The sequence below is a fragment of the Bidens hawaiensis genome, unplaced genomic scaffold, assembly GCF_021521415.1.
Source record: "Bidens hawaiensis isolate Kalapana, Puna unplaced genomic scaffold, B.hawaiensis_p1.1 tig00028313_1, whole genome shotgun sequence".
NCBI lineage: Eukaryota > Viridiplantae > Streptophyta > Magnoliopsida > Asterales > Asteraceae > Bidens > Bidens hawaiensis.
In genome coordinates this window covers 235,152-249,061 of record NW_027494622.1, presented here as the reverse complement: position 1 = coordinate 249,061, position 13,910 = coordinate 235,152, and the positions used below count along the sequence as shown (strand labels likewise).

Sequence of the window (13,910 nt, the reverse complement as noted above, 5' to 3'; positions counted from 1 at the left end):
TAATTTAAGATAAATGATACTGTACATATGTGTATATTACGTAACTAAAGATTAAATAAAATTATATATATGTGTATAATACAACGCTTTTTTTTATTTTTTTTAATGAAACCGGACAAAAATATAAGAATTTTGGTTTTTTTACTTTTTTAAAATTTTTGTTTTTTTTTGTTTTATGATTTTTTAAATATTTTTTTAAATGTATTTTTAATGGTCCAAAATGGTTCTCAAAGTTCTCAATTTGCAAAGGGTTCTCTTAGGATCCTTACCCTATATATATATATATATATATATATATATCACCCAAACTAAACCATTTTCAATCCTTTTTACATAATTCTCCCAAAAAAATGTTTTCCGATTCATTTTCGACACCCGACTTCTACCCTGACCCCGAAGTTATTTCAGACTCGGATTCTAGGGATGAGGTAATATGTAGTGCTATTCTAGATGTTGCCCGAGTCTTAGTCGAGCATAGCGAAAGCTCACAACCGCAAACAAGACGTCCTCATCGACAACGGGATCGTGTCGGTGCTCATGAACGGTTAATGCAAGATTATTTTTCGTCGGACGCGACTTTTGATTCGGAACAATTCCGGCGGCGTTTTCGGATGAGTCGCCAACTTTTGTTACGAATTGTTGGTGATTTAGAACGCGATTATGCTTTTCTCCAATAACGTGATGACGCGAGAGGTAAGTCGGGTTATTCTCCATTGCAAAAATGCACGGCGGCGATTCGTCAACTCGCGTATGGGACCGCGAGCGACGCCATAGAAGAGTATTTACAAATGTCGGAAACAGTGGCTCGTGAAGCCCTTCACACGTTCTGCGAATGTAAGTATTATCATTTTTAATATGTATTTATAAATCTTCTCATTTTAAATGCAATATCAATAAAATGACCTTAAAAAATTAATATTAGGTATTCCTCAACGATATCATAAAAAATATTTGAGGAAGTCGACTCAAACCGACATACAAAAAATATACGAGGTGCATGAACAGAGGCATGGTTTCCTTGGGATGTTTGGTAGTCTTGATTGCACACACTGGGCTTGGGAAGGTCAATATCATCGGGGTGATCATGATGGACCAACAATTATACTTGAGGCTGTTGCATCATTTGATCTTTGGATATGGCATGCGTTCTTTGGGATTCCAACGCAAACAATGATATAGCTGTGATAAATGCGTCTCCTCTTTTTGACCGTCTCGTGAACGGGGTTGGACCCGACACCTCATTTTCCACGAATGGTGTCAACTACGAATACGGATATTATTTAGTCGACGACATTTATCCGGATTGGGCCACGTTGGTTCATAGCTTTACGTACCCGACTGATGATAAACGAAAACATTACAAGAAAAAACACGAGTCGGCCAGAAAGGACATCGAAAGGGCATTCGGGGTATTAAAGAGACGTTGGTCTATAGTTAGACATCCGGCTCGTATTCAGCACATGGATAAGTTAAGAAATGTAATGTACACTTGAATTATCTTGCATAATATGATACCGGAGGACTCGGGTAGAGCAGTATGTCAAGGCGAGTACGACGATGCGCCGGATCCGATGACAACACTAAACGAAGATGAGAGATTTGCTATTTTATTAAGAACATGAAAAAAGGAAACGAACTTCAATCTTCGAGCGGATTTGGTTGAACATATTTGGAGAAACAAACAAGAAAACGGCGGCGGCGACGACGACGACGACTAAAATAGTTGACTTTTTTATGTTTATGTTTTTACTTTTTAATTTAGTTTGTATTTGATAATTATTTTATTTAATAAATTTGTTGGTTTATTAAATTAAAAAAAATTAAGGGGCTTCGAAGCCCCCCACACCATAAAGGGGCATATTTGGTGTGGGGCATTGAAGCCCCCAGTACCCACGTGACGCTGACGTAGCACTGGGGAGGGGCTTCGAAACCCCTCACCATAGAGGATGGCCTTAGGGCGTTGTGCCCTCTCGCATAAACCACAACTCAGAGCATTCTCATTCCATTCTTCATCTCTATCTCTACAATTACACTAATAACATCATTTTTTTCTCTTTCATTTTCAATAAAATTATACTTTTTTATACTTTTATCATTACCTTTTATCTCTCCCTCACTCACAACCACTTTTAAAAACATTAAAAAAATATAGAAGGGAACAGTGTGTTTCTCCAAATTTAACCATGAATAGTAACATTTTCTCTCTCCTTACCTCACAACAACTTTTAATCATCTCTAAAAATGGAGACTCCCCTCACATTATTTGAAGAATTGAATGGGAATGCTCTCACGATCTTATATTTGTTTTCCAACTCAAGCAATCGTATATTTGTGTTCCAAAATTTGTATGTCATATATCTAGGGGTGGAAAAAAAAACCAAATGGGTTATTTCGGGTCAATATGAATACTTTTAATTTGAAATGGGTAGGATGGATCAAAAGATTTTGCAAGAAGGTCAAGATGGGTTGAGAAAATGCTAGTGACGTTTGGTTATAGGTTATAATGGGTTTGTTTATGGGTTAGAATGAACTAAAACAAGTTCCATCCAATTTTATTCAAACAAAACCTACGAAACCGAATACAAACCGAGAAATCGAAACCAAAATCATTGAAACCAAACAGATACCGAAACCGACCGAAATGAAAAAATAAACGAAACAAACCGAAAAAATCGAACATGATATGATGAAGGAAACATTTTAGTTATTTTCCATTTTGCATATTTTATCTATATTTTGAGTTATTAATTTTTTTGAATTTTTATAGGGGTATTTAAAACCCTTTGTATTTTAACCTTTATTTTAATTAAGATGGGTTAACTTTACCCATTTTGACACATATTCATCATAACCTTCTATTTTAAAAATTCATCATGATCCAAACTCATTCTAACCCATCACCCAAATCCAACCCAGCCCAATCATATTGCCACCTCTATATATAACATATAAATATTTGGTGTATAATAAAAACAAGGGTAAAGTTAAAATACAAAGTACAATAAAAATTAGAATTGTGAGAAAGAATCTAATCCATTGATCTTAAATTTGGATGGTGGAGATTAATTTAGAAATAAAAATTGATGAGAATGACATGGAGGTAATAACCCACTTATAATGATTTTTTCTCTCAACATGCAAGACACATGTCAATTCCTCCATCATTTTAAAACATCTATAATTTTTTCATACGACATTTTTTTTGGAATTTTTTAACCATAATAACAAGCGTTTATTAATCTTTAATATGAATATCATATTGTTATATAAAAATAAAAAAAAATTTAGAGGTTTTTTTTATATTGTGTTATTTGGTTGTTCATTGTGTTTTTAAATTGAGTTTTTCTATGCATTGTGCTATAGATTTTGGTGATTGTGTTTTTTAATTGATACTCATATTAAAGATTAAAATTAAAACAAAAATTACGTCATTGTGTCTTTTTTGTTCGTCATCGTCTATTTGTGTTCAACATTTGTCTTTATACTTATCATTGTGTTTTAGTCATTCTGCTCAACATTCACTTAAGCTGAGAACAATAGTATGCTCATTGTGTATTACGTTCAAGTCATTGTGTAATATGTAGATTTCATTGTGTTTTACGTTTCAGGTCATTGTGTTATATGTATTTACCATTGTGTCTTACGTTTCAAACCATTGTATTATATGTATTTATTATTGTGTTTTACGTTTCAGGTTATTGTGTAATATGCAGTGTTGAAAAAATCCCGACTAGTCACTGATTAATCCCCGATTAATCGCTAGTCCCCACTTCACTGATTAATTTCGGGCTAGTCGGCAAATTAATTGGTCAATGGTAAAATCGGGCCAAAATCGGTAGTTTCCGGTCAAATCAGGCCAAAATTGGCAGCTTCCGGCAAGATTCTGACCAAAAACAACGGTTTCCGGTTTCCGGTCAAAATCGGCTGTTTTCCGTGGGTGATTTTAGCAATAACCCCGGTTTCAAGCGAGATTTCAACTAAAATATGTTTTTGTATGTATAAAACTGAAAACTACATATAAAAATGTGTGCATGTATATATAAAACTAAAAATTAAACATTAAAGTCCGATCCGATTAATCTCGACTAATCCTGATTAATCGCTTGTTCCCACCCCGCCGCCCGACTAGCGACTATTGATTTTTACAACACTGGTAATATGTATTCATCATTGTGGGTTATGTATTAAATAATTTGTTGTTATTTGTCATTATATTTACAAATTATTATACAACGGTGTTATTAGTATCTATAAAAACACAATGATAAGTTGAAAGACACAATGACGAAAAAAACACATTGACAAAAAGAAAGACACAATGACGAAAAAATACACAATGGTAAGCAAAAAAGACACAATGACGTAATTTTTTTTTTATTTTTATATAACAAAATCATACTCATATTAAAGATAAAAAAACGTTTATTATTATGGTGAATTTTATTTTTAAAAATAATATCACATGAAAAAGTTATAAACGTTTAAAACCGTGAAGGAATTAACATATGCCTTACATGTGGAGAGAGAAAATGTGAGTTATACCATTTTTAGTCCCAAACTGACACATGTCAATTAATTGTGATTTCTCAAACTCCTTATTTATATTGACATTTATAAAATAATTCAATCCTAAAAACAAAGTTAATACATAGACCATAATGGATTTGTTAACTTGATTTTATTTTAACTAAAGTCGGGTATAAATCTCATTTGGATGAGTCACAACAATATGGTTTGAACAATCAACTATGTACTTTGATAATTAGGAGCATTAGAAAAAAAGAATAAAAAAAAGCAAAAAGACCACAACCAATAACTAGGAGCATTCATAGCATTCCCAGCCTATCCTAATTCTTATCTCTATAATTATAATACAAAACATTACATTTTTTTTCTATGTTTAATTAAATAATATTTTTTATATTTTTATCATTACAGTTTTCTCTATCATCTATATTCACAATCAATTCAACAAATATTAAAAAATAATTAGTGGCAAACAAAATTTTCCTAAATTTACAAAAAAATCAATACTTTATTTCTCCACCCTATAATATACACTTACAATCACTCACCACCTCACCCTACAATTCTCCTCACATAATTTTAAAGGATAAAATGAAAATGCTCTCATATTTCATTAACTATCCTCATCTCTATATCTAAAATTTAAATTATTTAATTTATTTTTCCTCTCTATCCCAACCTTAGTGTCCATCGATCTCTAACTTCAAAATTTGAAGATTGAGGAAATAGAGATTCACTTGAATATACATGTTGGTTAGTAGCGAAGCATTATTAAAAAAATGGTTTTAAATAATTGCAACTATTCCTTATTAGCATATAATAGTCCTAATTTTACTTTTGGCTGGTAACGGTCCTAATTAAAGGTGTATTTTTTGTCAACGGTCCGCTACTAACGAGTTAACTATTTATTAGTCTGATGCTTACGCGGCACTCCTAATTGTCAATAAACATCTGTGTGGCAGCATTGCGTGCTAATAATTATCTGCTTAATTCATTTTAAGAAAAATTGTTTTGAATAATATCAATTATGCCCTATAAGCAAATAACAGTCTCAATTGAAGGTGTATTTTTACCAACGGTGCGCTAGGCATGCCACGTAAGTAACAAACTAACAGAGTTAACTATCCATTAGTCACAGACAGTTGAAGAAAAATACACCTTTAGTTGAGACTGCCACCAACTAAGTGTGAATTTGAGACAGTTATCTGTCAACATGACATAATTAAAACTATTTAAAGTCAATTTTTTTAAAAAAATAGTTAAAGAGAGATAAAGATGAAAGAATAAAATGTGAAATAAAGGTTTTTATAAAATGACGGACGTAAATGCTCTAAGATCCACATATGACAAAATGACAAACATAATAAGTTAATAAGATATAACATGCAGATAGAGGAGCAAATATATAGCAATTCATTGTTGCTAGAATGAAGAATGATACTACTGTGGAAAATCTGTCGCAAGCACAATGATACTGACTGACTTTTTTTATTTTTAATAATGAACCAGAAGCTTGTTCGTGTTTATTGTTTCACACTTTTACATAAATGAAAAAAGCGTGCTTTCTCATGGAATGATTTGCTAAATATCTGGTTTGATATGATACTAAAATCCAAATATATGAGGTGGCCTATTCTTGTAACTTTCGAATCCGATACAATATACACATGTGACATTTTGATAATATAAATATAATTTTACTATTGTTTAACAATATTTTATTTTATTATTTTTTGTTTAAAATATGTTTTTTAATTATGTTTATTTTTAGGAATTTAGATTTTATTAGATTTTGCCAACTTAACGAATCTACCAAATATCAACCGAATTCACATCGACTAGCCGTCGTAATGTATGGGTCTACCATTTTTCTCTGTGTGAGTGTATTTTAGATTTGTTCAATTTACGAAGTTACCCTTAGGGTTTAGTTCCGGTACCGAAATAAACATAATCGATACCGACTGAACTTGTGTCGACTAGCCGCTGCAATGCCCGGGTTTCACCGATTTTGTTTTAAACACGTTCATTTTTAGATTTATTTTTGGGTTTAGTTCCGATACCGAAACGAAGCTAATCGATACTAACTGGATTTGCGTCAACTAACCGCCACACTTGCCGAGTTTTACCAACTTTTGGGTATTATCATGTCGGGTTCTACCTAGTTATTATTATTAATTTAAGGAAATTAATAAAACGTACAAGCAGGGCCGGCCCATAGGGAGGGCGGGGAGGGCGACGGCCCAAGGCCCCGTCTCCCATGAGGCCCGAGATGTTTTAAAAAAAATGATACATTACTTATATATACATTGGCCACTGGCTCTTAAGCAAAACGTAGCCACAATATAAGAAGAAAGTGAAAAAGAAAAAGATTTCATCGGAAACAATATTTTTGGAGTTGTGTTAAATTTGTAGGTATGGAAATGATTGTGTGAGGAAGATGATGGGAAATAATGAGATGAATTCTTTTAAGTAAACCTATAGCCTATGTACAGGAGTCTACTACTGTAGTCAAATTAATAATATAAGGCTGAGGGGTGTGGGGGGCGCGAGAGGGGGCGTGAGTGGGGGCGCCAGCCAATAATATTGTGACGTGTGGCAGAGAGAGAAACTTGATAAGATGGGTGTTGGTAGTGGTGATAGCGGCCCGGGCCATGGTGTGGAGGGGCGCGAGAGGGGGCGCGAGCGGTTTATTTTTTTATTTTTTTATAAATGTATTAAAAAAACGTATTATTAAAAAAACAAGAAATTATTTAAAAAAACACACATTTTTTTGAAAATTCATATAATAAAAAAAACATACTAAAAATTAAACAAACAATAATATTTAATAATAAAACTAATCTAATACAAGATCCTCTGGTCGCGTCGCCCACAAATGTTCAACCAACTCATGTCGAAGATCCCCGTGTATCTCACGGCTCTTGATATTTGCTATGTTATGAAGTTTTTGTTGATCACTGATTGTGGACGGTTGTGGCGGAATGTCACCTTGGTAGTTTTGGCATATAGCTTTGCCCTCGTCTTCTAACGTCATGTTGTGTAGGATAAGACACGTGTAGACGACGTCCATTATCCTCTCCCGAGTCCAATAACGTATCGGGTTCGCCAGAACATAATATTGTTTTTTTATAGCTCCAAAAGCTCTTTCAATATCTTTTCTAGCAGACTCTTGCTTCTTCGTAAAATACTTCCGTTTGTCGGCGACTGGATCTGTAAAAGCTTGAACTAACACAGCCCATTCGTTGTAAATACCATCGACCAGATAGTACCCGTACTTGAAGAGTTCTTCATTTGCAACAAAAGATTGAGGTGGTTCAACCCCGTCGATAAGGTCGTTGATCAAATGTGACTGATCGATAACATTAAGGTCGTTATTTGACCCAGCAACACCAAAAAAAGCATGCCAAAACCAAAGATCATGTGACACCGCCGCCTCAAGTATGAGGGTCGGCCCTTCATGATCACCACGGTGGAACTGACCTCGCCAGGCCGTTGGACACATAGCCCATCCAACATGCGTACAATCGATGCTACCTAGCATCCCAGGAAAACCATGTTTTTCCTCGTGCACCTCATATATGCGTTGGATGTCATACGTTGTAGGTTTACGCAGATATCTCCGAGCGTAAGTCGATATGACTCCTACGTACAATATATATTAAAAAATTTAATAAATATTTAATAAAAAGTAAAATTAATGTTTTTTACCTTGGCAGAAAAAATGAAGGGATTCACGTGCAACCCTTTTCGACATCTGTAAATACTCGTCCAAAGCGTCCGACGAGATGCCGTACGCTAGTTGACGGATAGCAGCCGTGCATTTTTGAAGAGGGGTAAAATCGGGAAGACCCCTAGCATCCTCCCTTTGTTGGAAAAAGGGATACCGTGCCTCTAAATCACTCGCTATACGCGTGAACAATTGCCTGCTCATTCGAAAACGAGTTCGAAAATCCGACTCCGCGTATACCGGTTGAGGGCTAAAATAATGCCTCATCAAAGTATCGTTAGCACCCGATCGATCACGATCACGAGGTGGTGCTCTAACCCTCGGGAGTCGGGGTTGATGGGCTTGATTTTGCAAGAGATTTACCACGGCTGCGGTCAAAACTCCCCCTACATGAAGAAGCAAATCATCCTCTTCGGAGGAGTCGGAATCAGACGAGTACGACGACATTATTTTTAAAAAAAAAAATGGGACGATGGGTTGTTTGGAGATTGAAGTTGTGTTTGATATGGTAAAAATGGGTTGATTTAGGGGTATTATATAGGATTTTGTAAAGGTTTTTTTAAAAAAGTTTGAAAGAAATGGGTAATATATAGGAAGTGTTGTATAAAGAAATGGGTAAGTTTGGTGTTTTTTGAAGTTGTGTTAAAGTGTTGTATAAAATGGGTAATATATAGTAGTAGAAAATTTTTTTTTTTTTTAAAAATTAAGAGCCAACGGCTCATTTTATCTTTCAAACGGCTATTTTCACCACTCCCCATGCCCCTCACGCTCAACCTGTCCCGCGAACCCCCTGGCGCCTGCCTCTTTTTCCGCGCTCGCGCCCCTCTCGCGCCCCTCTCGCGCCCCGGGGCGCGAGTGGTTGTCCTCTTGCGCCCTTTCTCACGCTCCACACCCCTCAGCCTAATATTGAACTCTTTTATTTTACCAAAACCATTTTACTTTGGTCAAACTAATAATGGCTTTGGTTATTCATACACCCTTGGAACACATACGATCGTATGGGTCTTATACGATCGTATAGGACTTCAGCTTTTGTCAGATTCTAGCAGGCTTTGTCTGCTTTTCAGGAACATTCCATACGATAGTATGGATACTATACGATCGTATAATTTATTTTTTTATTAACAATTTGCAACTTTTTAAAAAGTTTTATATAAAGTTTCTAAAAACATATATATTGTATTTGTAACAAAGAATATTCGTTTATATATTGGGTATAACTTTTTTAAGAAATTATAAGTTTAAAAGGCTTACACTTTTATAATGTATAACTAGTTGTTTGTCATGTTCGTTCGGCGCGAGACACCGAGACCCGTATATTTAGAGGAAAAAACATGTAGCATTAACCCAATTTGCTAGATTAATAATTTAATTCTATACCAATTCATACACAACATTCTTGGTATAGCTTTCTTGATATGATAAATAAGTAGAATAATAAGATACAAAGAAGCAAAAGAAAATACTAAATAACATCATAACTAAACTTCAAACAAACATCCCTAATACATTACAAAGAAATATCCCAAAAGATAATACAAGTCTTAACACCATAATATTAAAAACATAGGTCTAAAATACATTACCAAAATATGACCAACCTATAGAAACGTCAAAACCCTAACCAAGTGGAGGCGGGTGGGGCTGACCCGAATCCTGTTGTGGCTGTGTCAACTCAGGAACAACAAAACCGTGTGACCGCGCCAACTCAGCCTGCCATCCATGATACCGCTCTTGCATGTCACCATAAGTTCGATGCGGTGTTTCAAGTGCTCAAAATCCTGAGTAAGTTGGCGGGGCACCCTTTCAACTCTAACAACATGCCTATGTTGACGCTGCTGAGGCTGCGGAGGCTGTTGAGCATGCTCATCCAAATGCTCTTCCTGCAAGGGTGATAAGTATATATTTTTTAGCTTCTATGAATATAACTAAAACAACCTTCACAATTATTTTATGAGGCATAATTAAATTAAAGTTAGCATATATAAAAAATAGTATCACGGTTTGACAAATATTCAAACTAGGGGTGTTCATGGTTCGGTTTCAAATATCAAACCGAACCAAACCGAACCGAACCGTTATTAACGGTTTGGTTCCGGTTTGGTTTCACGGTTTGAGCTTTTTTTAAGCCTCTATAAAATTAAAAAAAAAAAAAAAATACAAACAATATGCAGGATACTAATTAAAGCTAAAATTCATAAAAACTTAACAATTAATATAAAACTAAACATAACACAGTAGCTTATAAAACCAACAATCTTTGAAATATGAACATAACCAATAGTAATATATATTATGAACATAACAGTAGCTTATAAAACCAATGCCATCTTATGTGCAGTTTTTTTTATCAAACTTAATGTAATAAAAAACCAACCGAAAGTTAGAGAAAAAAACCAACCGTGAACCCAAATCGTGAAACCGAACTGAAACCAAACCGTTACTAACGGTTTGGTTCAGTTTCAAAATTTTACGGTTTGGGGTTATTCAACAATTTCTTTTTTTCTTATAACTATTCTTATATTTTTTTTTTCTTTTTTGAACACACGTACCTGTAAAGGGGGCGGATTATGAGGATCCCAAATGACCCCATCCTGAACAGAAAATCGAAGACCCTCCGGAAAAGTTCTAGTAATTCCCATATTTTTAACCGTTGCCTCACCTAACTTCCTTGCCGTATAAATCTTCATACGACGGGTAACATGTTTGGTCAAACCTCCTAAACGCTGTGCAATGATTGTAACAAAAGCCCCACAAACAATCTTACCCTTGATTTTTTTACTCAACAAGGTAGAAAAGTAGTTAGCCAAGCACCACGCAAGGTTACAGTTAACATGTCTCAACAGACTATGCATGTGAAACAAATCCGCCTGGGTGCACCACTCCTTACTAGCGTGACGTGCGGAAATAGAAGTAGCAATGATCTTGTGTAAGTAATGATGAAGGGGGTCTACAATACTAGAAGTCCTCACCTTCACATCAAACTCCCCTGAGCCGATCTGTCTCCAAAATTCCTTCAGCGTAACCTCATCCATGTTTATTCCACCCTGCAAAAACATATCAGTCTGAACCTCAGACTCGGTGTATAAACCACACAACACTGCAAATTGGGGTAATGTTGGTCAAGTAAACGAAACTGCACAGAATCAGCTTCATGAATATCCTCGATCGGAGAAGTAAAATGAAAGGTTGATAGAAACTCTAGAGTTAGCTCCCGATAACAAGGTCGGGACGCCTGATCTATAAGACGTCTCCAAGGAGTACCAACACCAATAATCCCCTCTGCCCTATCATACTCTCCAACTAACCGTAGCATATTCCAATCAATAGCACACGGTCTTTCCATATCCTTACTTGAAAAGCGAGACAGTCTTTTGCGTGCCTTGGTTGAATGTGGGAACTTGAGAAAAGCATGAGCCTCATTAATAAATTCACCGTCGTCAGATGATTCACTGTCCGACATAGTGATCTACACAAATTTATAATAACATAAGATAAAAGAACAAAAATTATTATTGACCCATTGGGCTCGAGATAACCGACCCATCGGGCTCGAGATTGGGGTCGGGCTCAGGCTCATGCCCGTTTATGCTCAAGATTAGGCCCAAACCCAACCAGCCAGCTAGTCCTGTCTCGTTTTAACCCGATAATCATATTGTGCAAGAACAATTATGCTCAAGATTAGGCCCAAACTTTCATTATTTTCATGTACAGTTCAAGAAGAAAAAGCTTATAGAACTAAAGTTTTAATGAAACCCCAAAATCAAAACGGAGGTTGAAGATGATAAAGAACTCGATTTAGATCTAAAGTTTGCAAACTAACAAATAGATTCACTTACCTGATGATGACAGCGAAGATGATGAAGAAACCCTAGAAAACCTTATACGATGGTTGGGTGTGTGAAAGGAAAGACTAAAAACTAATTTAGTATAAATTCATTAAACCCTTGGGTGTGTGAAAAGAAACCCTAGAAAACCTTATATGACGGTTGTTGATAGTTTGATGAACCTGGCTTTATGAATGATAGCGGCTTCGACAACAAACTTTTTTTCCACCTTTTGACTCCTTATTAAACTTTTCTTTGAATACTTCTACTGCTTCGTATACCCTTGACTCAATGTCTTCATCTGACTCAACATATAACGGATCGAAATCTAGCTTCTTCCAAAAGATATCTATCGACTCCACTGGAATGGCTTGCCCCGAATTCAGATACTTTGAAAGTATGCATACGCATGGCAAACCACAACTTGTGTGAATACGACACCCGCATTCTGATCCGTACTGTTGTAGCCTGTCTATCCGCACAAGCTCTTCGCACAATAATTCTAGAGCGTCATGTGAAACATGACGGCGTAATTCATTAAACAGGGGTACGTTGTGATGGTTTATTGTCTTCTTAGAGCTTTGTTCAAAGGTTTCTTTTATGGCGCCTTGCTGGCGTGTTACGATCCGAACGACAACATCTACGAATTTATCAATTGGAGAATTGTGTGTCAGCAAGTGTTTCTTCAGGAGTGCATGTGCGCCCTCGACTCTGTTGGTTGTAGTATTACCAAAATGAAGATTTTGATCTATCCATACAGACACAAACTTTTCTTTGTAGTTGTCAAGCCAGTTTCTGTGCAAGTATTGTAAAACTCCTGAAAAAGGTAAAATATATAGTAAATTTGAAATAAAATTTCAGAACTTGATCAAACGTAACAATATATAAGATACTAGAATAATTACTTTGATGACTGTGAACTAAAGTATCATAAAGTTTTGTGTATCTCTTCTTATATTTAGTGGGTGTGGCAGAGTGAATTAACGAATTCCATAGTTGTTCAAACAATTCCCATTCTTCAATCAAAGCGAAGCTTTGCCTGCAGTTCTTCAAAATGTTTCGAGATATGTGAAATCTACACAGTAATTTGGTTGCGTCTGGGAATACAATTTGGCACGTTTTCATCAATGCAAGATCCCTATCTATTACTATCACACGTGGCAACATGCACGTGTCTAACGTCGTCTTAAGCATGGTTAACAACCATGTGAAGTTATCCTCCTTCTCATGGGATATAAAGGCTAACGCTATCGTAAACGTCTTTCCAGTTGAGGTTACACCAACAATTTGTACAAGCGGCAACTTGTATACATTTGTATTGTATTTGGTGTCTATGATCAACACGTGCGGAAATGCACGATATATCATATACGACGTAGGATGAATGAAGAATAAATCCTCCAAGGCATTAGTGGCTGGATTTGTGCGATCGTGGTGTATAAATTTTTTCCCGATCAACTGATTGAAAAGGACGTTCATTGGGCTTTCTCCTCCGCACTCCTTCTCAAGCAGCTTCTTCCTTTCATTGTACACGGTTCTTAGCGACGATGAATTTTTATTGTCCTTCGCCTTTAAATTACTAAGAGTGTCACGTGATGTCGATCTATTTTGATACATATCTGCCACCACAACATTTTCATCAGAGGTAAATCTCATTGCATATGGGTGGCCCTCCATGTGTGCAGCGAGTTCATGGTTGTGTGTATCACGTGACACGACTAATGACCAACGATTATAATTTTTGAGATACTTTCCTATTAATTGAAAACGACAACCGGTTTTATTTGTACCAGTAGAGTACACTTGTACTCCCCACCGTGATCACACCT

General features: G+C 35.7%; 2 protein-coding genes across 2 annotated transcripts; one reads left to right on the top strand and one right to left on the bottom strand.

Annotated features, from left to right (window-relative positions):
- Positions 1-1,136: 1,136 nt before the first annotated feature.
- LOC143576830 (uncharacterized) lies at positions 1,137-1,493 on the top strand. Its single transcript, XM_077060841.1, has one exon. The coding sequence runs from the start codon at positions 1,137-1,139 to the stop codon at positions 1,491-1,493; it is 357 nt and encodes a 118-aa protein (XP_076916956.1).
- Positions 1,494-12,269: 10,776 nt separating this feature from the next.
- On the bottom strand, positions 12,270-13,758 carry LOC143576828 (PKS-NRPS hybrid synthetase cheA-like). The gene is made up of 2 exons (XM_077060840.1): positions 12,987-13,758; positions 12,270-12,898 (listed from the first exon to the last, which is right to left on the bottom strand). The coding sequence occupies exons 1-2, from the start codon at positions 13,756-13,758 to the stop codon at positions 12,270-12,272; spliced, it is 1,401 nt and encodes a 466-aa protein (XP_076916955.1).
- Positions 13,759-13,910: the final 152 nt, after the last annotated feature.

Coding starts and splice junctions, on each gene's coding strand:
- LOC143576828 (XM_077060840.1), bottom strand. CDS start 13,758: ATGGAGGGCCACCCATATGCAATGAGATTTACCTCTGATGAAAATGTT. Junction 12,899..12,986: donor TTTAGTTCACAGTCATCAAA/GTAATTATTCTA, acceptor TACCTTTTTCAG/GAGTTTTACAATACTTGCAC.
- LOC143576830 (XM_077060841.1), top strand. CDS start 1,137: ATGGCATGCGTTCTTTGGGATTCCAACGCAAACAATGATATAGCTGTG.